Raw genomic sequence first — 27,998 nt, forward strand, 5'->3', positions numbered from 1 at the left:
AAAAAAGGGAAAACTTCTTCTAAACTTTTTATTAACCCGATATTGAAACAGACTCGAACCTAACATCTCATAAGGGTATATAGGTATCTGCTTATGTATGTGTACATGAATATTTAAAATATATACATGGTATTTGGTTTTAATGCAAAGATTTATTTTAAAAATTCCTGAAATGTACGCTAATGCAGTCTATACAGCTGAGGTATACGGCCAGAGGGATATAATATAGTACTAGTACACCTTTTGTGTACTAGTGCTATATTTTTGTGTACTATATATTGGTAAGTTGTAAATATCGTACAAATTACCACTTCACTACAGATATAATATAGGGGCTAGTTCCCAGGTTATGTAAGTTCATTAACTAAGTGGCAGCTAAAAATTGAAAGACAACGCGCTTTTCTACAAAGAGTGCGTCGTCACACCTTTCCATTGCTTTTGAGCCATGCTTGACGTACAGGAATTAAACAAAAAACGCACTCATGCCATGAAGTGTGCGCAACGAAATAATTTACATGGCTTCCGAGAGTGTGCATTCAGCCACAAAATATAAAAATGCTCCTTGCAGAAACATGGTGCTACCAAAAAGATAGTCTCCTGCGTTTAGATGAATGTTTCAGATTACTCATACAAAAGTAACCGGCCGAAATCTAGGTTGGAACAAAGAAATTCCTTATCAATCATACGATTAAGTAGGTCTGGCTACCCCTTGTCGTAACTCACTAAAAACCTGATTACGCTACAAATCTGAACATAAAAGGCAACGACTGCGAACTTAGTGCTAGGTCCCGCTGCAACCTGGCTCTCATTCGAGATTGTCGCCTCGTCTTTGTGGACAGGTAAGGTCGCCTTGGAAGTTAGCTTCCCAATTGAATAGATACGAGGGCTCTTTGTTTTTAAAACTTCGATTGACTGGGTATAAACCAACTCCTCTCTAAGCGGCGCGCTTCGCTTTCAACTGTTTTGTCCGCAGACGGACACCCACACCTTTTCACTGTCATGTGGGTACTAATGCTAACCCATGAAAAAGTCGGCTTGCTTAGATCCATGCTCAAGTATCCTTGGTGTGCGAGATGCGGATTATCTACGCTATGCCATCATGCAGCGAGTGATAAAAAGTGTTCAAATGGTATTACAACAGAATGTTTTATTACCATATTTTCAGAGTTCGGTTTTAACCGACCGCTGTAACAGATCTGTAACAGATGTAACATACGGCTGAAACAGTTGTCACACACGCTATCTCATGGCGTGTCAGAACTGGAATGAGAGCGAATCTTCGGTAGGGTGCCGTTCAGACGCACTTCTCTTCTTCCCTGGAAAGCCGATCCACAATTTGAGCTTCAGTCTTTGTCACCATGATCAAACTTGCATAAAGGTTTAAGAGCTGGAAACTGGCGAAGTTGTAAGTCACTCAGCACCCCGGCGTTTGATCTACTTGTTATCACATCTCCTTTGCGCACAGGTAAGCTCAGCTTTAAAGCCTACTTCATATATAATCCCTTCACATAATTAAAGTCTTAAGCTACTATTATTTCTCACCAAATCCGCCCCTCGAATGTGTGAAGTGAAATTCAAGACAAGATTTGAGCTCAAGTGGTTTGGCACAACTTCACACTATGGGAGGCCCTAATTGGCTCCCACTGTTTTTTGCTTCGGCTCACAGGGTTAAGAAAATATGAACGAAATCTTGTGCACGCGGTAAGAAAACGTATCCGCAGCATTTTTCTATTTGTCTCTAAAGAAATAAGTGCTTCTCACAAAAAAAAAAAAAAAAAGAAAAAAAAAGAAGGCTATTAGTGTTTAGCAGAGCACATGTTCTTTTGAGGTTCGAGGCTTATTTCATTTCATAAAGCCGGCGCCATTTCAAGGCTGCCAAATTCTCTATAACACTATTGTAGGGAATGGATGCACCGACAAGCGATTCCAGTCTCGGCACTGGAAAAAGAGAAAAACACGCGCGCGCTATACTCCGTTTCATCTTATGTTGTACCGCAGCAAAGGCTAGACGCGCGAGCTCATAGCGTTGGCAGCTGCCCTTGGTGCACGAGAGCTTGTGCCGCCGAGGTGTGACATAGAGCAAGGAGCTCGCGCTTGTAGCCTTTCCTTCGGTACAACACAAGGTGAAACAGAGTATAGCTATACGCTCACGCGCTCGCGCGCTCACGAAGGGCAGTTCCTGACGAGACACCACTGAAATAGAACAAATGTGGTGTAAGAAACAGGCAGAAGACGGACGTTCCAAAACAACGTTCTATTTCAGTGGTGTCTCGTTAAGAACTGCCCTTCGTGAGCAAGTGAGCGTATAGACCGACACGCGGGCTTCACATCACGGAGCTGCGGTGGCGCTGCGATCGCGCCGGAGCCGGGTCGTCTGGGCAAAACGACGCACGTTTCGCATGGCCGTCATAGCATTTCAGCATGCCGCGAGGCTGTGTTGCAGTTAATTGCACCGAAATGTGCAAGAAAAGTAGCGGAGTGAGTTTCCACAAGTTCCCGGCAGACTCTGAAAGGCATAGTAGGTGTATAATATCCGTGGATCGAAAATAATGGTCGCCTAGCGCTAACGACTGTTTGTGTGGCAAGCACTTTCTTGAAAGCAAGTGCGGGTTCCATTTCAAACTCCGTCCCGAGGCTTGCTTATGTGCAGGGAAACCGTCGTCTGATCGGGACCACCCGGATTTTGTTCCCATGGTGTTCGCGCACAAAGCATCGGCCAAGCGCTCGTCAGAGGCTCGCTACGCCCGTGCTACCCAGCAGAAGGGGATCGGCGACAAAAGGGCAGTGTTGTGGGCGTTACCGACAAAAAAGTAACGAAATACGTTACTCGTTACTTGCAAATAAAAGGTTCGCGTTACCGAGCTATGTTACCCAAAAATAGAAGGAACGCGTTACCGCTACCGATAAAAAGTAACACACGTCACTTCTGCGTTGGTTTTTAAACTCTGATGTTACACCTTTTACGGTTTTGACGATACAGGTATGCATAAGCTCATATATCAAGAAACATTATGTTCATGCGGAAATTGAACATAATTTCTTTATCATTTTTTTACGGTTTCACCTAAATGTCACAAAAAAAAAAAAAAGACGCGAAGAAAAACTTGACTCCGTGTTTTGGCTCGACGCCTAAAGCACAGAAAAAATTTAAGTGTACTTTCTTTAAAGGGGTACGGAAACGAAATTTTAGCGCAGATCTTTCTGCATAAATATGGGCTAGGGACAGGCACCACCTCGGAAATGTCAATATCGCGCTGTAAAACAGAGGTGAACTAATTTTAAACTTAATTAAACGATTTCAAATTCGCATCTGGTGGATGGTGGGAAGTTTTCGTGACATCACTTGTGGCATAGGAGCAGCGCCGTTCTGCGGCAATACGGCATGCCGGCAGAATTAGCCTAGGCCTGAACGCTTTTGCAAAGTCTTGGCGGAGAAAGCCAAAGCGTAGTTGGCCACATTGAGCTCGTTCTCGTTGCGGCTCTTTGCACGACACGACCCGAGCGTGCTTCTGGCACGGCCGGTATTAGTTGCTGCGAGTTTCGAGCCGACGTTAAAAAAGATATGTTTGAACTACGAGAGTGTCAGCAAGAGCCACACAAATACCTGTTCACACTCGGAGCGGACACGCGCGTTTGATGGAAGTGCTGGATTCGCTTTGTTAGACCGAGTTTCGGTAAGCACTTCTGGACCGATCTTTTACGATTGCAACTCGATACTGACCTGACACTAGGCAAAGAAAGGTTGAACCGACGATCGCGTAGCTCCCACGAACTGCTATAGCTCGACAGTGACCTAGCGTCGTGTCAGAATAAAAATTGCATACTAATAACAAAGTATACATACCGTGTTGCAAAGGTAATCCGTATGGCGTTTATGTGAGCTCTATATCATACAAAACAAGGAGATAGAATCAATGAGAGTCCCTTTTCGACGACAGCGTTCGTCACCGCTGTCTCGGAAAACAAGGGGATGGAGATGACAAGGGGAAAAGATTGACCTCTGAAAGTTAGTTCAGGGATCAAACTATTCATCCAGGAAGGGCCCACAAGGGTCGCGCGGGCATATTCCATTCAGCAGGCCAGCCGGTCATGGGCAGACGGTCTTGGCCAAGGACCGCCGGAGGAACGGTGCGCCGAGTCGGTGTTGCTGCTAGGCCTACTATATTCTGCCGTGCTCGCTTGTTCGGTAGAATTCTGGCCGTTGTAGCTCTTCTCGGGTTTGTTTTGGATCCTGCGTTCTTGGTCGTCGTGGCCTGTTTCAAGTACTCCTTCCTTTTTTCTTGCTGGTTAAAGTCGGGACGCACGAGGAGAGCACGTAGAAAAATAAATGTCCGTTGGTCGTCGCTACCAAGTAACTGAGCGACGCTGTCGGCCATGTTGGTTTGATCGTAAAAGCTGCGGAGCCGTCGTAGGATTCTGTCGTAACCTGCGCAAAAGTTACGACAATTTCGTTTCGAGAATACGGGTTTTCTCTCAAATTTGTCGTACGCACTTTTTCGTCGTAAGTTCGCTTTGAAAATCCGACCTCAGAGCTGGTTTTCTCAGTGGTGCCGTGGTTGCCGACTTGCCGTGGTGCAGCGTGCGTACAGCCCTTGCACATCTCAAACGGCCACGTTGTCACAGGTCGTAAATCGTCGACGCGCCACCAAGTGGCAACGCTCGTAACCACAACATCCACGCCGTAGCCTTTCCCGGCTGGCACAAGTGAGGTCACGAATGCGCCGAATATCCCAAGACGCATCGCGCTCTCCGATGACTGATTTTTGGACGCGCGCCCAATCGGGCCCTTCAGGGTGAAAAATATAGTCATCCGTTCAAAATACAGACGCCCGATTATGATTTACGGATATCATTGATCATATTAAACCTATTTCTGACCATAATAGGTGTATCTCAAGTTTCGCTTCAGTATCCCTTTAAGACTTGAGAAGCAGTAACGAGTAACGTAACTACGTTACTTGAAATAGTGGGGAATTGTAGTAGACCGCAGACTTGTACACGTTACTGAAAAATAGTAAGGTATTGCATTTACAATTACTCAAGGCTAGATTGTAATTTATTACAATTACAATTACCCTCCCATGAAAGTAACTGATTCTTACCCCAAAAAGTAATCCGTTAATTTCGTGGCATTACTTTTAACATTATTGTCCTCAAGTAAGAAACAAAGGTGAAAGGGTTATTCAAGTTATTTTTCTTACCACTTGTTTCATTCTATAACCTTGAGTATTTTGAGCGACAGCTGGCCCTCAAGTGTCTCGTCAGACATTTTGCATTATCTCTTACTCAATATGTCGACTGCTACGCTGAATACCATTTAAGTTGAGGCACTGGATGGGACTGCCATATTGTTCCTCACGAATGCTTCATGCTCTACATTGAGCTTCTTCAGCGAAGCAAGGGTAGTACTATTTACCTCGAATGTAGAGCAAAGCTTCGTCGTTGCAGCCGTTGCCTGCTATTCGAGAGATTTAGTAGATCCTTCCGATACCTCTGATACCCGCGATAACGGCACCCGATAACGATATGATGCATACGCAAATATGGCGGCGAAGTACCGGATATCGTTATCGGAGTCATCGGACCGATCTACTAAAATTCTCCATTCTCCAAATCGCGAAGCTGTAGAAGCATCAATAGCAAAACATAGTTGTGACAGTAAGGTGATAATTAAATAATAAATAAGGTTTGGCTCGATATTCTTCTTCCTTTGATTCTGAACAGTTGGAGCCTCACTTGAGACGTCGGTGAATAAAAAAAAGTTTCCAGTATATAAATTTAAGTAATAAAAGAAAAAGGACACTCATAACAACAATTAATTAGAACGTTGGTTAAAACAGGGAAATGTAAACGCACGTTCGCCGTGTGTACCTTTCTTGGTGCCGTTCAAAAACGCACGGAGAACGAACCGACTGCAGTTTACTTCGGTGTTCTCCAGATAGACGTCCACTGATGCCACGAACAGCAAAGTGTAGAGTACTAAGTAAGCCGCGCTATGGCCCGACTCACGAATTTCACTCTCTCCTGAAGCCCAGAATATCAAGTCTACGTCAGCCGCCATTATGTTTTATTTGAAAAAATATTTGCTTGAGATAAGATGCGTCCTGCTGGGGCAAGACAGGAAGAAGTAGAAGGGAAGACTATTACAATTTTCTAAATGCTCGCAAAAAGCTGACTCATAAAAAGGGTAGGGTAGAAGGAGCGTTGTCTCCTGTTGTGACATTATGAAAATGGCCGTAGGCCGAGAAGGACATTGTTAATTCATTTCAGCGCACTTACCGCCCTGAGCTTCCCGAAGAGGCGCACAATCACCTGGTGTCCACCTCTTTTTTTTTCGTTCAAAGGAACAAAAAAAAAAAAAAACGGAAATAACTTGCCTCCTTCCCCCCCCCCCCCCCCTTTTTTTTCGTGAATTGTTCATTTGAATTTTTTTACATTGATGTTAGGGTCTAAAAAACGATAGATTCAGGGGCTTGGTGTTGCAAAAAAAGGCTTTGCGAAACTGAAGAGTGTCAAGCCTGCCTTTGCGCTGGTCGATTGCGTGACAGTGTCACTGTGCTCGACTTTGCAAAAATGCAAAAAAAAAAAAAAATCTTTATTTAGAAGGGGGGCGGGGGGAGGCGGTTGGTTCTGACAAAAAAAAATGTAGCGAATTACAAGGAATCCGTTACGTCAAAAATGTAAAGGAATTACTTTAAAATTACTCTAGAAAATATGTAATTATTCCGTTACAAAATTACTTATAAATGTAAGGAATTACAAGTAATTTCGTTACTTGTAACGGATAACGTACACGTCTGGTAGAGCGTTTCCGCAGCCCGCTAAGCACCCAGATAGGGCTCCGTAATCCGCCACACCACCTTGAACTATGCAGACAAGGCTGGCAGCGCGCATGCGCAGCTGCGGCGTTTTCTTCCCGGATACCGTCGCGGAGGAGGAAAACAGACTACTACAATTCCCTAGTAACGTAAGTACGTTACCCGTTACTGTGTCGAAAACGTGGCGAGTAGGTTACTACGTTACTTAAAAAAGTAACGCGTTACTGGCAACGCCGTTAGTTGTAACGTGTTACAGCCAAGACCGCAGAACGGACAAAGCGTTACTGCTTGTCGTGCCTTGTGGTCAAGAGGGTAGGAAAAATATCATACCTTGACTCGAAGACGCTCTGTGTATTTAATCAATTAATAGATACACTTCCGCAGACCCATAGTCTGCGGATCCCGCTGGCAGTGCGGTAACCGACTCGAAGTAAATGTAGGCCTTGAGAGACTTGTACGCCTGCACCGTGTCGGCCATGAACTGGCTTGGCGAAAGAACTAAATAAACGACGACGTGAGCCGTCGACTTCGGTGGTACCAACTTCACGTCGGAAGTCCAGTAGGCCTTGTTAACGGCGTAGGGATCCTCGTAGGTAACGCCGTCCACGCACAGTTTGTCTCGATACCGCTGCCATTCAGACTCGAGTAGCGAGCTCAGATAGTCGGGCATAGCATACGACATACGTTGTCAAAAAATACGACGCACAAATAAAGCTACAAGCATCCCTGCAACATCAATAACGAGCGCACGCCATACACGCAATTGCGATAACACGGGGAGCCGGGCCGCTTTTGCCCACATAGCTACCGCGCATGCGCGGCCTTCCGGCCGTGTCGGTAACCAGAGCCGCTCCGCGTATCGGTCCATAGCTAGCGCGCGTCTTTTTCTCTTTTTCCAGTGCAGACACTGGACTCGCTTGTCGGTGCGTCCAGTCCCCTACACCAACAATCTTCTCTTCTTCTTCTTCTTCTCCTTCTTCTTCTTCTTCTTCTTCTTCTTCTTCTTCTTCTTCTCCTTCTTCTTCTTCTTTTTATATAGTTACCTCGAAGACCCGTGCCCGGGTATAACACAAGGGAGAGTAAGAAGACATTTGTTTAAACACAAAAGAAAACATAAAAAAACAATAAAAAAAAAAACGCGGTACAAACAATAGATGGCGATAACAAGTTTGCAAATCACTGCACAAATTTATAACTCGTTCTTTTGACCCAAGAAAACATTGATAAGTTCGCAAAACTTAGGGATGTTAATTTCGACTACAATGTCGTTGGGTAGTGAATTCCAATCGTGAACAGCAGGAGGTAGCATGAAATTTTCGAAGAGCAAGGATGAAGTGTGGGTGAACTTGATGTTACACACATTGTCAGCCCTAGCGGAAATTCGATCTGTGGCGCTGAGAAGGGCAATTTTCATCGGCGGATTGTGATAATAAATTTTATGAAGGGCAAGTCGGGAGAGCCTCCGATGAAAAGAAAGTTTTTGAAGATCAGCCCGAAAACGAAGTGAAGTGGTACTGGTATAGGAAGAGTATTCAGAGTGAATGTACCTTAGTGGTGCACTGTTTTACATTTGTAAGAGTGTTTATTAGAGAGAAAATTTTGAAATGATGAGCAAATCGATAATGCTTATTCTAGTTGGGATCAAGCCATGGTTGTGTAGGCGGGCCTTTTGACTATGGGCGAACAGAGTTTGAGGTTACACTTTAAGTATCCAAGTGTGCGGTTAGCTTTGCAACAATCTTGTTAACGTGGTTGTTCCATGAGAGATCGCTGGTGAGGTGAAGTCCCAGGCATTTATACAAACTGCAGTGACCAACGCATTTGATACCTTGGGGTTAGGAAACGTTAGACGAGGTGGCTCGACGGGTGAATTTTAGTAACTTGTACTTTGCCATGTTTAGGCTCATCTGCAACTTGTTAGGCCACTGTTCATTCATATCAGGTCATTTCGAAGTGTTTTATGGTCACCTGGCTCTGTAGATGACGCAGTCGTCTGCGAAGAGACGCACGGGGGAGGATAGAAAATTTGTTAAGTCATTGATGTATGTTAATAATATTACTGATTTGGTAAAAGGTAACTCTAGCCTATCGGCTGCCGAAAATGAGAAGCCATATACGCGACCATTCATATGTATGCCCATTCTCCAACACGCAAGGTGACGTGAGCGTGAGCCAGCAGTATACATAAAGGGCAGGATATGTAGCATAATCAGGACAAGAGGAGGTGACGTATGCGCATTGTCAAATGCAGCGATATTTTACCTTCCCATCCACGTCAATGACAGGCGACAACAGGACGTTCGAGATGTTAAAACCTGCCTCTTCGGACGTTGTTGAAAACGGACGTATTGTTTTCCCATATCATCTTTCGAGTGTACATAGGTGCTTCTGTTTTTCGCTCGTTTGTGTATCGCGCATTTATGAACAAAACACACATTTTTTGTCGGTTTTCAGCTCTAGAAACTGTGTACGCCATAACAAAAGGAGGAACAGTGTACCACATTAACGAGCCATAATAAATTCAATGTAAAAAAAAATATATCTTTGTCGTTGATAAACGCATACTGCGCAACACCCCCAGCGCAAACACGACATCGACAAGTAATCGTTTTTCTTAGATTTGACTTCAAAACTGCTTTGGCCAACAAAATTTACCGCTTATATTATTGTTCGTTGTGAGCACGTCCTCCTTCACTGATAGGTTTATTGGAGCCTTCAAATTTGAAAAGAAACCTCAAAACAAAATGGTGCCAAAAGTAAAAGAAATAATACAAACACTTCGGGACAAGAAGAAACAGCACATTCACCAACACGCTCTTTGATCTTTGTCAAAATGTTTTTTTGTTCACACAACCAGCTAGCGTCGCGTTACGCACAATTTCATTTACTTGTACAGCGTCAGGTTAAAACTAACCACTAAATTACCTGTCATATCTGAACGAACGTTAGTTGCATCAGTCATGTGTCATATCGTTCTGTATTTTCCCCTCTTCCAATAAAAGCGTTTCTCTTGCACTGCAGAAACATGATGGCACTGAAGGCAGCGATGTCGATGGTCTTGGTGTTCTTGTTTGCTGGAATCTGCGTGGGACACCCGCACGGAGCTGACGACCAGGCCTGCGGAAACCTTTTTCCGCATCACGGACACATTGCCAAGAGCGCCGCTGAGGGTCACGCCGAGGGTTACCGTCTCGTCCAAAACAAAAAAGACTACAAGCCCGGCGACGTCATCACAGGTGCGCGTTCACAATTAAGTCTCTAGATCAAATAAATCAAAAGCAAACGAAAAACGAAGCAGTTTTCGAATATGGTAGGGGCCTCCAAAGGCATCTTGCCGCTGCGTGAATGCTTTCACGAATGTGCGCTGGGGTGTCTATGAAGCACTAAGGAATATCCCATTCTATGCTTTTGACTAAATAAATTATATACACAATATTAAAAGTGGTTTCGCGACCATATTAACAGCCACTACTAGTTTTTAACTTCCACTGCTAGCAATACATGTTTTGTTAGTTTGTAGGATGGAAATGAGATTTTCACAGTCCTAAGTGTACATGCAGAGTACCGCAGACGTCAGTGTATGCTGCTATTTCCATAAATTGATCATTTTCAGCCGATGACGCACTGCACCAGTCAAATAAACTAATGAGCACGTCTCCTTCCCAAGTATAATACACGTTCGTAGCACTAAACGGTAAAAGAATGAAACAGAAACTGGATTGTGTTTTCTGTAAAGCTCTGCGCACTTTAACAAGTAACTAAATTTCAACATTTACTCAATCATTAGTTGGTGATTATGCAACTCCAAGGAAGACAGTTGGCGTCATCACGAATTAAATCTGCGTCCACAGCGACGGATATAGGAAGCACTGGAAATAGAAGAAGCCAGTTCATTGCATTGTGCTATACTTGGCTCGTGGTTGAGCGTGCAAAGAGAGTTGTAGACATTAATTTTCCTCCAGGAAAGAAGCCACTTCTTTCAATGTGAATTCAAAGAATAATAAGAAATGTTCGCACTGTCATTATTATTAGGCAGGTGAACGTCCTATAAAAGAAAGCTTTATATTCGAGATGCAAACGTGGCCAGATTATCCTAAAGTGATTACCTTTGAGAGTTAACCTGTTGTTTGACGTACACTTAATTCGAATAACTGAAATATTGAATTTTGACAACAAGAAAGGTAGATAAACTTAGAGATATTAAAGTGGAATAAAGCGCATACACTTGAAAAAAAAGTCCGGTATTGAAAGGTTTTCCGACGCCCCAAAAACCGCCTAAGTGTACCAATGACTTTCAAACTGTAACCTCATTATAAAGGAACTCGTTTCTCGCGGAACTTAGAACATAATTTTATGGCACTTGTACTCCGAGATTTTCTTCTAATGACCTTTCCAGCGGCAGTCTCAAACGAAGCGATTTACAGCGCGCGTCCCTGGTTTTCAGTGGGTACGTCAATCTTGTCCGACTGCGCTGGGCTGCGGGTTTTCGCGTCAGTGGGCTGTGGCAGCCTGCGTAGTTGCACTACCGGACGCTAGGGGAAGCTAAACTGCCGCGTTCTATTTTTTATTTTCTGTTCTATGGCGAATAGAATTTCTGGCTTTTTTAAGAATACATTGTACTATTTTTGGAAACGAAAACAAAGAAATGAAAGCTGTTTTGGTGAGTCCGTGCGCGAAAGAAAAAATGCAACTGGAACGTTTGTTTGATATGAGGTTGATCTTTTTACGGCACAATACACTCAGCCGTGTCTATCTACAAAGGTCCTAACCGTCAAAAATATTTGACAACCGTGGATATCTGAACTGCACGGGATATTCCCCGCTCATAACATGAAATTCAACGAGTCTCATCAATCGAACAATACATACTGTACGTACCGCATGGTGCCGCGTTATCCGAACATGATTTGAAAAAGGTCTCAAATAACACAGCATATCCAATATACAGTGTCGACGATATTCACTTCACGACGATCGGACGGAATCCGGTGTGTTTTGGGGCACAATTGGTAGATAGCTGCTGTTTTGCTCAGCTTCAAAGCAAATGAACGAACGTGATTACTCCGTCCCCACTCCTCGAACCCAACCCTATTAGCTATTTTTCGCGAAGACCCGTAACAAAGGCGGAAAGGCTTTTCGGAGATAATCTCAGCAGATATAATCCTCGAAGAACATCGAAAGGCTTCGTCGCTGACTTATGGCGCGTTCACACTGGAAGCGGATCCGCAAACGTGAAGCGGATCCGCGCGTTTTCAACCGCAAAGCGGCTAGAATCGAGCGATTGGAGCGCGTTTTTGCCGACCGCTTTGAGACCGACTTCTCCCAACCGCTTTTACGAAACGCAAAGCGGCAACCAATCACAACGCGACGCTGACGTGACGTCAGTGTTGTTTTATAACAAGATGGCACCCTTCGCTGGTGAGGCGTCCAAGGCGCTGTAGTCCTAGCTTTCGACAAATTAACGGAGAAACATGATGTTCACGTCCGTCACTTGGATCCGCCGCGAAAAGAATTGATCCGTAATTTTAACGGGCTTCGCACCGGTGATTTGGTTCGGGTAAGAGTTTGTTTATTATTCCGGGTGGCACACCCCAAGCTCGCTAGTCTCTGCCCGTAGAACGTCGGAACCCGTCCCTGATCGACGAAAAGTCAGCTTTTCTACTCACTAATTGGCGGATTCCACTGGTCGTTTTGGAGCGCGCCGGGATCGAATTTTATGGAGCGAGCCTATTTCACTGGGCGACCGGGATTGAGACCGACATGTTTCACTGGTCGTTCTGGATTAGCTCCCGCTCCAGATCTTGATCTGGATCCGATGGCGAATTCCACTGGGCGTTTTGGAGCACGCCGGGATCAGTTGACCAGATCCGGAATGGAGCTCACAATCCGAACGGGGTCGCGCCGGCGATAGATCCCCATGTGGAACATGACCACTGCTCCGGGATCGGCATTTGCCTTCATGTCATTTGACTGCCGGGGAATCCCCTTTCCGCGGACGCCGCGGTCGTTTTGAAGACGTTTTCGCAATCGCGGTGCTAACACGTGTTCAACAACAGTCGGGCAACATGTTGCTGCTGCCCGGCAACAGTGTTGCCCGATTTGTTGTCCGACAACCCTGTCACACCGTGCTGACGGCGAGGACAACACGGGGAACACTCCGTCATTTTGATTGTTTGCCTTCGTTCGTGTACGGCGCGGAATCGCTGGAAATGTGACTCTACAAAGCGCTAGTGCGTCCGAAGGGCCGGGAATTACCACGGTACGACATCAACCAGTGGCTGTAATTAGAAAACTTGACACGGGGAGTATTTTCCGCTCTTTATTTTATCAAGATGTTCTTCATTCGCTGACAAAGCAGATAGCCCTAACCGAGGAAAGTGACATCGCTGATATATGTTCGGCATTTACGCCACCGTATGAAGTGTTTCTGTCCGGTTCTTTCATGCAATTCCTATTTCTACTGTGAAATTGCGTTAGCACCGGCAGTACCCCAAACCGTCGTTTGTAACGTGGTGTTGAGCTGAACTGACAGTGCTTCAAAACTGCGACACCGACACCATCGGCCTTCATAACAATCGGTGGAATAAATAGTTTTCAACGCTGTCTATTTGTCTACCGCCTGCTATGTGATCGATTCATTCCCCCAAAACGTTCTGGTTTTTTTTTAAACAAATCAGGTGTCTGGTAGCGGCTGGTTCCAAGTTCCAAGCTCCAAGCATCAACGTTTTCGAGATCGAGGCGCTAACACGTGTTCGACGCACGAGCGGCAGGAATGGCTCAGGAGCGTCTAGCAAAGATTGCCGGAATGCCCGTAGGGTGGCAAAACCCTTCTCTTCTCTTCTCCTTCCTGGAAAACGAACCGGCTGTCGAGCCAAGGGGAAAGCAAGCGGCCATCACCCTTTCTTCTGAGGCGAGATCAGGCGAGATGCCCGCGAGAAAGGAAGTCACGTGTGTGCGCCGAGGGCTGACCCGGCTGGCTTCCAGTTGAATCCTCCGAAATCGGGGGAGCGACGTTTCCCTGATCCAGATCGAGATCTGGAGCGGGAGCTAATCCAAAACGACCAGTGGAACAAGTTCGTCTCGATCCCGATCGCCCTGTGAAATAGGCTCACTCCGGAAAAATCGATCCCGGCGCGCTCCAAAACGACCCGTGGAATTCGCCACGAGAAAAGTCGCTCCCACGATTTCGGAGCCCTCGGCGCACACACGTGACTTCCTTGCTCGTAAGGCATCTCGCCTGATCTCGCCCATCTCGCCTCAGAAGAAGAAGAAGCACGTCACGGGCTGGGCTCCTAGATTGTCTCGACATCAGAAGAATTCCTAATGACCGCTTGCTTACCCATTGGCTCGACAGCCGGTTCGTTTTCCAGGAAGAAGAAGAGAAGGTATTTGCCGACGCTGCGGGCATTCCGGCAATCGTTGCTAGAAGCGCCTGAGCCATTCCTGCCACCCGTGCGTCGAACACGTGTTAGCTCCGCGTAGCGAAAACGTCTTCGAAACGACCGCGGCGGCCGCGAAAGAGGATTCCTGGGCAGTTGAATGACGGGAAGGCATCCGCCGATCCCGGAGCAGTGGTCATGTTCCACTGAGGATCCGTAGGCGGCGCGACCCCGTTCGGATCTTGTGCTCCAATCCGGATCTAGTCAACTGATCCCGGCGCGCTCCAAAACGCCCAGTGGAATTCGCCGTAAGATAGTCGTGTGAACTATTGAAAGCTTTCGATACCGTGCATGGCATGACCACCACGAAGGCCGTTAGAGGCGTCATGAGCTTGATTGCGTAGCCAACGTACTACTGCGGAGCGGGCAGGGTACCTGCGCTAGCTCGACCTGCAACGTTTACTACCAACAAAAGAAATAAAGGGAACCTCATCGAGGAATAAAGTGTACGTACCAGACGATGCAGAGCTAATTCATACGGCGTTTATTTGAGCTTAATGTCAAACAAACAGTAGGCTCCATTGACGTGCGTGCGAGTGACGAGAGGAAAGTCCGCCACCAACGAAGCCACGACCAGCTAGCACCGAAAATATTCCCCCACACCACGGTCCACCCCACCGCTCGCAACTTCGAAAATGATAAGAGTGAACAACGAGGGGTGGAAACTGGCCCTCTATCCCGAAAACAAGGTCAGCTATTCATGCGGGAAGGGTCCACTTCGAAGAAAAGGTCGGGGACATCCTGTTCTGAGTCAGCAAGGCGGGCCTAGCTGGGCTTTCCTGGTCGGCGAAGTCTAGCGAATCACAGCCGAGTTACTTCTTTTTTCGCTGCCTGAACTCGTGACGCATGCGAACATACCGGAGAAAAATCTTCACAGTGTCAAAATAGCAAAAGTTCGGTTTCGACTCGTTGATTATAGTAAATTTTGGATTGTAAAACAGGGTTGCCAAAGGCAAGCCTCAAAAGATCACGCGTGATCGCCGAGAAACCGCCGACCGCCTGTCGGTGTGTCTGAACGGGGTCGCTAGCGAACCGCATCCGCAACCGCTTTGCAAGCGCGGATCCGCTTCCAGTGTGAATGCGCCATTAGGGTGCCTACATGTTTCCGCCGCTGACTACTTGACGTTCGCTTTCTTCGCTCGTTTCCTGCGAAGGCCGAACAGGCTACGAGCCCTCGTGTTCCCTGGCTCTCCCAGTGGAAAATAACAAAAAAAAGGGTAAGCTTCCTGAACACGCAAATAAAGTGAGAACTTACAAGACAAAGTGGTGAACTCCGAATGCACAATACGGGTGGGGAGTCGCGATGAACGGGTTTCTATAGCTCAGGCAGGTGGCAGAAAATTCTGGCTAATAGGGTTACTCAAATCGCGAAATGGCGGCGGCCAGAGAGCTCTTTTTGTAAAGTTATATACGTGTGTTCTCAATCGCGGGCTTCTTTGCACAATAAATTATAACCGACCCCGATGCTCTGGCTTGGCAAGACTCTGCACCACAACCATTACTGTACACTGTGCAATCTGAAGTGTTTTCAAAGGCATATCACATTGAGGGTTAAGCATACTTTTCGTGTGCAGTGACGTTGTCCTCGGAGGCCTCTCCCTTCATGGGGTTCCTCATCAAGGCCCTCGACGAGGACGAGATGGACGTGGGCTCCTTCAGGAGTACCGGACCGGACTCGAGGGCATTCAGCCACTGCTCTGGAATCACGCACACCTCTAAGAACCTGAAGAAGAGGGTCGTGGTTCAGTGGCTGGTTCCAGAGAACAGGTCCGGCAAGGTCCACTTCAAGTAAGTTCACCCGATGGATCTTTGAACAAGCTGGAAAATAAACGAAGCCGCAGATATTTCAGTCGACACCGCCATTTTTGCTGTTCTGTTTCACATTTGCTTACACCGAATGAATGGTTAGAAAGAAGGCACTCACAAGGGTGAGGGGGTCCGTCACTGTAGTGCAGCCGGCAAAACTGAGGGGGCCCCGTTTTAGCGAATAACGGGGGCGCGGGTTCACCCATCCGCCGCGCTGCGCTTACGCCGCTTCGCGGCGACAGTCTGCGGCGGCTCATTACAAAAATTTGAATCCACTTGGCCCACCAGAAAACGCCGCTTCGCGGCGTCCGACTATTCGTTATTCACCGTAGTGCAGCCAGCAAGAGTGAGGGAGCCCGTCCTGTGTTGGTATGCGGTGGGAACAGTGAGAATTAATAACGTGTAGTTTACAAGCACATTAACACACGCCACGCGGTCCTGTCCCTGTCCCTACACGTAAATATAGCGTCTGTGACCTAAATAAAAAAAAAAGTGAAGAACAAAGTATCGGCCAGAACGTGATTCGAACCGCCGACCCGCAACTCGTGAAGCCGACGCTGAATCCACAGCGCCACGAGGCACTTTCGGACTTGTATCGGTTGCTGTTGCCCCGTCGCCGTAATGCAGTTTCTAAAGTGAGGGGCCCTGTTACCATAGTCAGTTCCTAGAAAAGAAACGAAAATGAGCCATTCCACCCAGTGAAGGCTGATGACCAGCGAAGCTGCTTAGGACACGACACAGACGTGACAACATTTTGAACATAGGGGCGAGCACTTTTATGCACGATCTTGATCGGTTGTGTTTGCTGTCCGCCGGCGCCGCTTCCATTCTCGTTGCCGTACCCGCGGTTGCTCTTCGTAGGCGTATTGATCTTCGGAAGTCCGGACTATGCACGGCCTCCCCATTACGACCAGAGAAGAGAACTTGAAATGAAGAACGCAACTTGTCTTTCTGGTTGCCTATATACATTCGCATGGAGGACTATCGCCGCCCCGAGGAGCCGGAGGAAACTAGAACTTCCGGGCGACGGGACCGCCACCCGGAAGAAAGTAGACAGCGCGACGGGAGAGCGTCCCCGCGAAAGTGGAAGGAAGCTAGGCACGTGAACGCTTTGAACGACGATAAAGAGACAACGTTGCAAGTTTTTGTTGACGCACATAAAAAATCCACGGAACCCTAGGCAACTACAGCTCTACTGTAAAAAATAGTTGGTTCGTTATGACAATCATACCGAGTTCTGCGAAAACTTTCAAAAATTCTTAAAACTGGTTGGAAAAATAAAACTCTTCAGAAACAAACTCCCAGCCATAGCAGACTCCAGAAAACACTAATTGGCAAACTATTTACCTAACACTTGCTACTTTACTTTTAAGTTAAAGTAAATTGATATATAGTTCAAATTAGAAATCAAAATTTAGAAATAAAAAATGACAACATTTGTCAAATTAAGGAGGATTTCAAGAACGTAGTAAGCATGGGAATGCGCTAAAATGAACACCAGCACAGCAGGTGCAGGAACGGCGTCGAGTAAACGCGGACGATAATATTACTCGCGTTTTCGAATCGACGGCATTGCGCCTGCTGCCCGAGTCGTTACTTCAGCGCATCCCTGCATTCCCCGCGTTCTTGGAGTCTTCCTAAAACTGACTGATAAGAAACTCAGCAAGTTTTTTATTGGAGTCATGTGTTTATTTTCACCACTTAAAAAAAGTGGGCTGAAATCGCTGCTGCCGCCGCGCTGATTCTCCAAGAAAGGCGTTAGCATTTTGCGCAGCGGTTTTTATAACTAGGCATGATGAATGCGGCCTCTCAGCGTTTTCCGCGGGGTGAGAGTTCCCGAACCCCCTCTTCTCCCTAAAACAGGTCATCGGGTCACTTTGCGTGTGCATGCTGGACGTGCTTGCGATGCGCGGAAAACGACAGAGCCATTTCTTTGTTGTGCATCTGGTGTGTATAGAGGGGCGACGACACCGTGCGCTTACGGCGCGGTGACTTGGTAAGACGACTGCGCGTCAAGAACGGCGTGGCAGGCCGAAGAACGAAACCGAAACCCGTGGGCGTCTACGGGTCAGCAAAGTCGATGCCAGGAGCTTCCAGGGCGTCCAAAGCGCGCACCCGCACGACGTTCGCGTGAAGTAACAGCTAGCAGCCGAGGTGTAGGGGGGACAGCGAGTCAAGAGCGCACTTGGATCACAGGTGGGGCGCCGTCAGGTGGCGTGTGCGGTGGCCCAAGGTAGAGTAACTGCATAGGATCTGCTTGCAGAGCTACAGTATCGCGTTCCTTTTCCTTTCGCCGTCAACTCTCTATCAGAGGAGAAGCGGTCGCGTGCGCCAAGCTGGATCCAAACTTCATGCGGGAAAGAGATGTTGCAGGCGCCGAGTTCCGGGCGGAGCTAGTTTCTCGGTTTGCGTTTGCGGATGTATACACCCTACACCAAAATCCAAAGAAACAGGAAGGTACTTTTTTCGAAATAAATAGCACGAAGGTCAAAAACAATCTGACGATTAACACCATGTGTAGCCACTGGGTGCAGTATGCTCGCGGAGGACGATCGCGTTGCTCGCGTCTGCGGCGCTCGCGCAGTGATACGCGACCGGAACATCAGGAAACCTCGGACCAGATAAAAACGCGCAGCTATGGCTTGCGAAGTGCAAACGTTTTCATCGGCCACTACGTTCTACAAAAATCATAGAAAAAACGTTCAGCCTTTCCACTCTCGTGAAGAAGGAAGACCAGCGGAGCTGTACTCGATACACTGCCGCAACGCGCACGCGCCCGTTTCCCGCTTCTTCTCGTCCGACACGCCGCCGATCGTGCATACGTCTCCGGCGACCCAGAGTCAGTCGCACGCAGGGTATCGGAACAAAACGAAAACCAAAAACGAAAAACGAAAAAAACGATATTTTTGGGCGGAACGGAAACGTAATCGAAACGTTATTTATTATTTTGTTCCGGAGTGAAACCGAAAAATTTTCTTATCGGTTTTCGGTTCAAGGGAAAATATCAGGTATTTCAGTAATTCGTTTCGCGCAGCGAAGAGACAGCCGTTGGTTTGTACCATAATTAAAGAGAAGACAAGCAAGCCATCGCCCCCACGTCTTAACTCCGGGCGAACAAGCATAGCAAAAACAAAGACAAAAATACAACGAGAAACAAAAAAACATGACGCAAGGCGCCATTGCTTCCCACCAATGAGAGCGCGGTGGCGCGACGCCTCCACACGCTCGCAATGCTCTCCATGGCTCTTGCGCCCAGAGCCGTATATGTAGAGAGTTTGGTCAATGGGAGGTGCGGGCAGAGCCAGGGCGTGCGGCAGACTCGGAAAGAGGGCTTGGCATGCTCTCTTGACCAACCAGAAGCCGAAAAGAATCCCCTAGTGGTGGTAGCGAGAAACAGTTCTGATCAAAGGTCTATGTTCGTATATGGTTTTAATAAGCGCGTCAGAGTGAAGTGTAGTAACTCTTTATGCTTGAAAATAGGGTGCACGTGTTGTTTTGATCATGATCATGCAGAAAGATGTAAGAAACGAATGCGCCACTCAACTCTGGTTTGCTCGGACAGAGTGTGACCGCTCGGACGGCGGATTCCCGGCCCTCGGCGCTTGGCGTACGGATTATGTCGATCGTTCCGCTAGTCGCACTCCTCCACATAATTTTGGATGAGCGTGATTGAAACATCACGTGTATCATATTTTCAGTCATCGAGAGTTACTCCAATGCAGTTATCAGCTTTGTTTCTCGCGACCACCGCCAGGGTATTATTTCCGGCTTCTGGTTGGTCACATTCGAATTTCTGAAGACGCCCTGGAACACGCCCTGGAACACGCCCAGCCAGCTTTCAGCCAATGGCGCCTCCTCATTTGACTCCTATACCTCCCAACGAATGGCCAAACTCTCTACATATACGGCTCTGCTTGCGCCCTCTCTCTCCATGCTTTCTTCGGACGACACAGACAGACAACAGATCACGGCAATCGAGGGAAGTTTGTGACCCGGCGTTGTAGAAGTCCATCTTTTGTTTTTCTACGGATATGGCAGTCTGAGACACTGTTGCAAAAGTGTACTTCTTCATCCCTATGGGCCTTCAGGGCCTTCTCGGCGCTGAAATTTATTTTATCGGACCAGAGGTCTTGCCTTTCACCGAGCACACTTGATGACGTGCTGCTTCTGAGATCATGCTCTGTGCCTTGATCATGATCTCATGCTCAAGGCAATGAACATGATCTCAGAAGCAATGTCGTTTCCGCGGATTCCTCTAGAGCGCCTGAATTATCTATTTTTGTGTAAAAATAAACGTTACGTTCCTTTTAATTTTTGTTGCGATATTTTCTTTTTCTTTTTTTAATAGAAAGAAACCGTTACGAACCGTTACGGAGCATTATTTTTTTGTTCCGGAGCGGAAACGGAACGGAACTTTTTTGTATGGAACGAAAATGAAAACGGAACGAAAAACATTTCGTTCCAACACCCTGGTCGCACGTGGCGCCAAACGGATAATCCACGAACTCCCTTCGGAACATCGCCGTCGTGCCCGGGAACTGTTCAGGCGGCGTGGAGTGCAGTCGTCGCCGAGCCTCGCGCTTGCGCTTCGCATCCGTGGCACGATCGTCGTCCGTGGCGTTGGCCCGCCGGCGCCCTTTACCTCGCTGGTTTTGTTCTCGGTGGCGCCTTTCTAGGCAAGCGATGTGCTCTTCTTTGGCAAGGGAATCTGAAGCGCTCGACGCAGTGTAAGTCGAGGCGACAACGGCTTTATGGCGTTTACGGACCCATTCGCGCTGCTGCGTACGTCGCGGCTCCTTCCGCAGCCAGTCTTATTTCCCCGAAAGGGCGCGCGGCCGACCGATCTTAAGTCCAAGCCGAAACTGATAAGAGCGTAGGAAACAGCGCACAAAACAGCCGAGGATGAAGAAACACACGTGACGAGCGCTGCGCTCTTTACGCGTGCTTCTTCTTTGTCGTCGTCTGTTTTTCGCGCTGTTTTCATACGATGAATTCCCGCCAACGCGCCGCCCAACTATCCATTCTTCTATGATAGCTGGAAAGGTTGGCGCCATCTACGAGCGACGGCGCTTATAGATGGCAGTAGCTGTCCAGAGGCGTTTTTGTCGACAACTGTTTTGTACCAGACACGATCCTCGGAAACCTAGCCCTTAACAGCTCCGCTGTACAAAAAAAATAAAAATAAAAGATAATAATGAGACAGCGGCACATGCAAGGCGTGTCGACGCACTATATCTTCTGTGCTCCCCAAGCCACCTCACAACCACGCCATCCGCGCCTCCGGGGCGTCTGCAGAAGCGACGGTCGCTTCCCACAATATCGCCTGGACCCAGCACGGCCGCCCTATGAGCACCATTGCCAGTGCTCTCTCCTGCTCCGCCAGCGGAGCATATACCGTTACTCTATCCCAAGGCAGAGCCATATTCGCGACTCCAGCGACCTATAGGGGGCGCCACCACCAAACAAACATGGCGGCTGGGTCCAGGTCTCATCGGCTCGGCCGGGCCGCCTGAACGGGTGGCACATTCAATTTAACAACTTTTTTTTTGTTTAATGCCCAGTTATTTTGGTATTTGAACTGAGACGGTTAAGTGTAGCTGGTGCATATAAACTTGCAGCGCATAGTTTTGTTTTCCGGGTGTTTTAGAGCGCAGCTCTTAGGGGCCCGTTTCCGGCTTGAGCGGCGTCGCCGTCGCCGTCGCCGTCGCCGTCGGCGTCGCCGTCGGCGTAACCGCGCGGTGCATCTTGGGAAATGTCCCATAATGCACCGCGCGAGCCCCCCACCGGGGTCACGTGACCTCGTGGGGGGTCACGTGACCCCCCCGAGGTCACGTGACTCCCCTGAGGTCACGTGACCCCCTCCTCGAGGTCACGTGACCCCCCGAGGTCACGTGACCCCCGCCGATGTCGCGTGACCCCCCGATGACGTCATCGTCACGGCATCCACATCGTCATCGTCATCATCACTGATGACGTCACCAGCATCCACATCGTCATCGTCATCATCACTGATGACGTCACCGGCATCCACATCGTCATCGTCATCATCACTGATGACGTCACCGGCATCCGCATCGTCATCGTCATCATTACTGATGACGTCACCGGCATCCACATCGTCATCGTCATCATCACTGATGACGTCACCGGCATCCCCATCGTCATCGTCATCATCACTGATGACGTCACCGGCATCCACATCGTCATCGTCATCATCACTGATGACGTCACCGGCATCCACATCGTCATCGTCATCATCACTGATGACGTCACCGGCATCCGCATCGTCATCGTCATCATCACTGATGACGTCACCGGCATCCCCATCGTCATCGTCATCATCACTGATGTCACCGGCATCCACATCGTCATCGTCATCATCACTGATGACGTCACCGGCATCCACATTGTCATCGTCATCATCACTGATGACGTCACCGGCATCCACATCGTCATCGTCATCATCACTGACGACGTCACCGGCATCCGCATCGTCATCGTCATCATCACTGATGACGTCATCAGTGACGTCACTGATGTCGTCACCGGCATCCGCATTGTCATCGTCATCATCACTGATGACGTCATCAGCGACGTCACTGATGACGTCACCGACATTCGCATCGTCATCGTCATCATCACTGGTGAAGCCATCAGTGACGTCACTAATGACGTCATCGGTACCCGCATCGTCATCGTCACGGATGACGTCATCAGTGACGTCAGTGATGACATCATCGGCATTGGGGGTCACGTGACCCCCAAGGTCACGTGACCCCCCTGGTTAGTTTACCCCCCCCCCCGTGCCCTTCCCTCCTCCTCCTCAAGAGCTGCGCTCTAATTCGGCGTTACAGGGAGTTGTAAGCGGCTTTCATTTTTTTGTTCTTTTTATGTCAAACTTTCGTTTCCGAGATTTTGTTCAAAACCGAAACAGAGAGACGGTAATAGACTCTAATCTGTTTTGATCATCTAAGCATCTAAGAAAAGCGGTGATGACTACAGAATTGTTCCACCGAGAGAAATTTCCAGCTAACCCGCATGCCTCGACCATGCGACATATCCGCCAAATCGAGCTTTTGTGCGTATCTGCGCTCAAGAAAAAGCTCTAGTCGTCTGCTCGGTCAAGAACGCAAGCTGCAGGAAAATTACGGAAATTAAACAAGCGCTTCTTGAGCGAAGGAGCACGTTAACCCGCTGGCGCCCCATTAAGCAGCGGATACTCGTATTTCAATTCGAGAAGTCATTTTTACGTACTATGTCCCACTAAAGCGATATTAGTATATTCTTCGAATTGAAATATGAGCTTAGTTGACTAGCTATAAAGTGAACTGCTGATCAAAACTTTATTTGACAGACAGAGCGATACTACTTAAACTCAGCCAAATGGTTCTAGCCGGTAGCACGGAGACGAATGCGGAAAAAGAGAAGAGAGTCTTCATGGGAGATTCACGCATAACCCCTCTGCATTGAACTTGACTTCGAATCCTGAACGGAGAAAATTAGTATCTTTTGTGGCCGCTCTACCTGAGCAATGTAGACGTATATTGCTGCTGGCTTCGACGGGGGTAGATAGATATATCATAACGCCGTGACAGCTTTTAACTTTGCGAGACGCGCCCCCACCTTTTGAAAGCAGATAATTTCCCTCATTAATCGTGTGCAGCGAGCAGGTTTTCCTGAATCAAGTAATTGCGAAATCAGCCCAACTCCTTCAGTGTGGTCCAGAGGCTTTTTCGCCGAAAAGCAGCCAAGATGAATAGCGAACGCACCACCGGCGTGGGTAACTCAAACTTGAAGCTAAACGAACACAACAAAACTCAAGAAAAGCAGCTATCGAACCTTCCCATTCACTTGAGTGCAACATTGGAGTACCCTCCAGTGAAACACCTCGTCTGTCTTCCTCAGTCCACTGGTCTACAACCTCACAAAGAAACCCCTTATCAGTCACCAAGTAGTCGTCACTTTGAATGTGATTCGAGACAGACAAGAAATCAAAATGTTTTTCCGTGATTCCTCCCCATCCAAGAAATCGGAAGCACGCGACCGCATGTAGTGGAGTAAACGAGCTTTCAAACACGTGATGGAAGGAAACAATCTACTGAGGCATCACCACACCAATGAATACTCAGGCAAACTTAAGAAATATTCGGACTTTCGTCAAATTACATTGTTCGCCACCGCGCCGACAACACGTATCCGCGAAAGACACCAGAGACACGGAGGGGCGCAAAGCGACCTGGTCCAGCTGGTTCCCGGTTTTCCCGCTTGGTGGCGTCCGTTTTTCTGGAGTCGCAAAAATAGGGGAGAGTTTGGCCTGCTGGTGTGGCCTCGTAGACAGCTCGTCAACTACGTCACTGACACACCACGGAGCGCGCCATGACCATGCCCATTTCGCCATCTTCGAGCCCAACCGACGCCTCAATCCTGTGCCCACATGCTTGGCTCTCGGCTTCATCCAACGTATGAATGTTTTTGGGATGTGTCGTGTTTATTCAAGAGCGATATCTATTTGGTTCCCGGTCGATTCTCTTTCCGTACGCGCCGCGTCACCAGCCAGTTCATACGCTTCGCACACGTGCGGTGCGGCGCGCAAATTACGCTCGAGTACATTTCGCAATTTTCTGTTCTATTTGACGGCTATTGTTATTTCGGCAGTGCGCAACGATGAAAAATTGTAACTCGAAGAAGGGGGGCTTTACGTAAAGTGTTCAAATAACCGAGCGTATGCGAGGAAGCCATCGCTAACCCAGCAGAGACCCCCTGATGATCCATGAAGGACTTTAAAATGAGCGCGAGCATCATGTGGCCCCCCCCCCAGAGATTAAAGAGACACGTTACACCGCAAAACTTTGTGTAAATAATGTGACGTGCCGCGATTTATTCCGTGTGAGCGCCGCACAATGGACGCTAAAGCCTGATTCACATAAGAAGATTCTGCACGCTATATTTAATCACGACGTCACTGGTGCTGCCAAAATTATCTGTTCGATTGTAAAGCGAGCTGAATTTCTTCGCCCGAAAGCTTCGCAGAGTTTTTTTTCTTCCCAATTGCATTTCCTCTTGACTATGCGGCATCGCGTCAAACGAGATTGCTTGACCGAAGCGGTCGCTACTCCTGATATGGTATGGCCACGCCGTCCGAGCTTACGGCGTACCTCCACCGAATCCTGTCGCGAATGGTAAGCTTGCTCGTTTTCATAGATTTAACGCAATTGATTGAGCGCTCCTAAGGGCACTGAGAAAATCCAAGAACCCATCGGCACATCATTACATCGACATTAATGGAAGATAAAAAAGACAACCAAATTAGCCTTTTTCATTAAAAAAAATGTATTAGAAGGCATGAAATCATAAATTCATTCACTTCGCTGTTAGAAGGAAACAGAGGAAAACGCTTCACGGATGGGACGTCTCTGTCTCGTGCTGTAATTATTCACATTACATGCGAGATTTCTGTAGCAACAAGTTGGCCAGTTTTCGTTGCTACTGCGACGGAAACTAAATTTTTTAAAAAGCTTCAAGCTGAAACAAGCTTTCTTACCTCACAAAGTCGGGAGCCTTCCGTGGGCGTCCACAATATTCGCGCTTGATTTTATTCAACCAAAGCTTGCGACGTTTGTCTTTTTTTTTTCTTCTTTTTTAAATAAATAAAATGTAAAACGAAAACCCTGATGACTGTGATTAGAACATCCAACCGCACAACAACCGACCATTTTCTCACTGCAAAATCTAAACAATCCGAGGGCACCTAAGCACTTCTCATGAGTTGTTGAACGCGAAAGCATAAATCTGCGGTTGAACGCCGATGAACAACTCTTGGAGCTTTAGGAGACGAGATGAGCACAAGCGGCCGCAGCACCGGCGGGAGTGTGTGTGTGTGTGTGGGGGGGGGGGGGGGGGGGGGGCGACATGGCCGAAGGCAGAGCGTAGTACTCGGGGGGGGGGGGGGGGGGGAGGGGGGGGGGGAGAGGGAGGGTTGACGCGAGTCTCAGTGGTGCACCCGCCGCCCCCCTCTGGGCGGCTACAAATTTGGCGAAGGGGGAAGTTGCAGACAGGGCTGTGGCGCCATTCCGTGGCAACATTACGAACTCTCTAAATGTCCGCTCCACAGAGTCATGGGCGCGTTACTGGTTCAATTTAACAGTGTTACAGGTACAGTTACTCAGAAAAAAAAGTAACCCTGCTACAGTTACAGTTACAAATTGGAAAGTAACCCTGCTAGAATTACAGTTACAAAACTGGAAAAGTAACCTGTTACAGTTACTGCGCTCAAGTAGCGCCGTTATTTCGTCATCACTTTACAAATACATATTAGAAAACGCTCAAAAGGAACCTTCCCTAATTTGCAGTTATATTAGCCTAGAGTTTTCATAAGAAATTGTGTTGTCCACGGTAGTGAATCAGACATTTTGAGAACCTAAGTTTTCCCCAATAATCAGTATTAGCATGTTTGATTCTTTATATTTAACTTTTTATCGTGAATAGCTCTCCGAACAATATCATAATTTAATACAGTATTGGGGTAAATACACTATATAATAAAGCCTTGACAGATTGTTCTTTAAAAAAAATTACATGTGACTTTAATTTTTCAAGATGTTAACCCAGCAGAGAACCCCTGATGATCCCTGAAGGACTTTAAAATGAGCGCGAGCATCATGAGGCCTCCGCGAGATTAAAGAGGCTCGTTACACCGCAAAACTTTGTGTAAATAATGTGACGTGCCGCGATTTATTCCGTGTGAGCGCCGCACAATGGACGCTAAAGCCTGATTCACTTAAGAAGATTCTGCACCCTATATTCAATCACGCCGTCACTCGTGCTGCCAAAACGAGGAGGATAACTGCGATGCTCGAAATACTGAAAATCGTAAGCAGAGCCTGACCATGTGAATCAGACATAAGAAGTTGGTGAAAGCCACTGGTAACAATGCTAAAAATGCCCTTGCATGCACTGTTTACATTCGAGTCCACCTACCACAAACAACCTCCAAATTGAAAAGTCTTTAGAGACCTGTCCTCACTTTTTATCACCATTACCGCGTTAATGTGAGTTCTACGGGCCGTTGTCTTTTGGACATCCAGACGATAGTTTGGAAAAGCAGACGACTACGAAAGAGCAGACGACAATTTGAACGATAACACGGCCCTTTGAGCGTGATTGCGTACTGAACGTGGTCCGCGGGTAGTCCGGACAACTTGACGGTTTTTCTGCGTTGGTGTCGGTACAAAAAAAGAAATATTTCTGACGACCACACGTAGCCGTGAATTCAGCCCAAAGTTTTTCCGCACAAGCAATTGTGGTTTAAAGGCGTCTGGTATTTATCTATTCATGGCACCTATCTACGTTCTCGGACGAACCGGACAGGAAGAAGACACGTGAAAACTGATATTGACACCTTTACCGGCTCCTTTGGTGCAGCCCCAGTCGCGGCGGTTTTACAAAAAAGCCGGTTGAAGTCTGGTTTCTTCCAAACCAACACAGTAATGCCCGGCCCACATGGCGATATCCGCTCATAATGCAGACCGGAAGTGCGCCCGAAGCACCACAATCGCAGCGTGACGTAACAGAGTCGAGTTGGTGTATACATTTCTTTTTGCCTCTTCTACGCTCCAACTTCCGGAGGTGCTACAAAGATTTCTCTCGGGCTCGAAAAAAATATGATTTACTCAATGACGCAGGGTAACGTTATCACGCGACAACCACAACGAACGCCGTATTGTTTCTAGCGCCAAAGAGGATGATGTTTAAGGTTCAGCGAATACTTCGAGGAATCAGTCCCCGCACACAGATTACATTTTTTGTCATTCTGTTTCAGGGTCACGGTCGTCAAAGAATTCAAGGACTTCTACCACGCCATTCCAAGCACGTTGTTTTAACCCGGCCCAATGTTTGTACAGAAAAACCGACGAATAAACGCCCAGCTATGAAACTT

General features: G+C 47.6%; 1 protein-coding gene across 1 annotated transcript; it reads left to right on the top strand.

Moving 5' to 3' along the window:
* The first annotated feature begins 736 nt into the window (after positions 1-736).
* Positions 737-27,998, top strand: LOC115325565 (putative ferric-chelate reductase 1). Its single transcript, XM_029986319.3, has 4 exons — positions 737-839; positions 9,840-10,054; positions 15,832-16,045; positions 27,882-27,998. Exons 2-4 carry the CDS (start codon positions 9,844-9,846, stop codon positions 27,940-27,942), a joined length of 486 nt encoding a protein of 161 aa, XP_029842179.2. The 5' UTR covers positions 737-839; positions 9,840-9,843; the 3' UTR covers positions 27,943-27,998.

The sequence above is a fragment of the Ixodes scapularis genome, unplaced genomic scaffold (genome assembly GCF_016920785.2).
Source record: "Ixodes scapularis isolate PalLabHiFi unplaced genomic scaffold, ASM1692078v2 PGA_scaffold0__279_contigs__length_252992795, whole genome shotgun sequence".
In the NCBI taxonomy this organism is placed as follows: Eukaryota; Metazoa; Arthropoda; class Arachnida; order Ixodida; family Ixodidae; genus Ixodes; species Ixodes scapularis.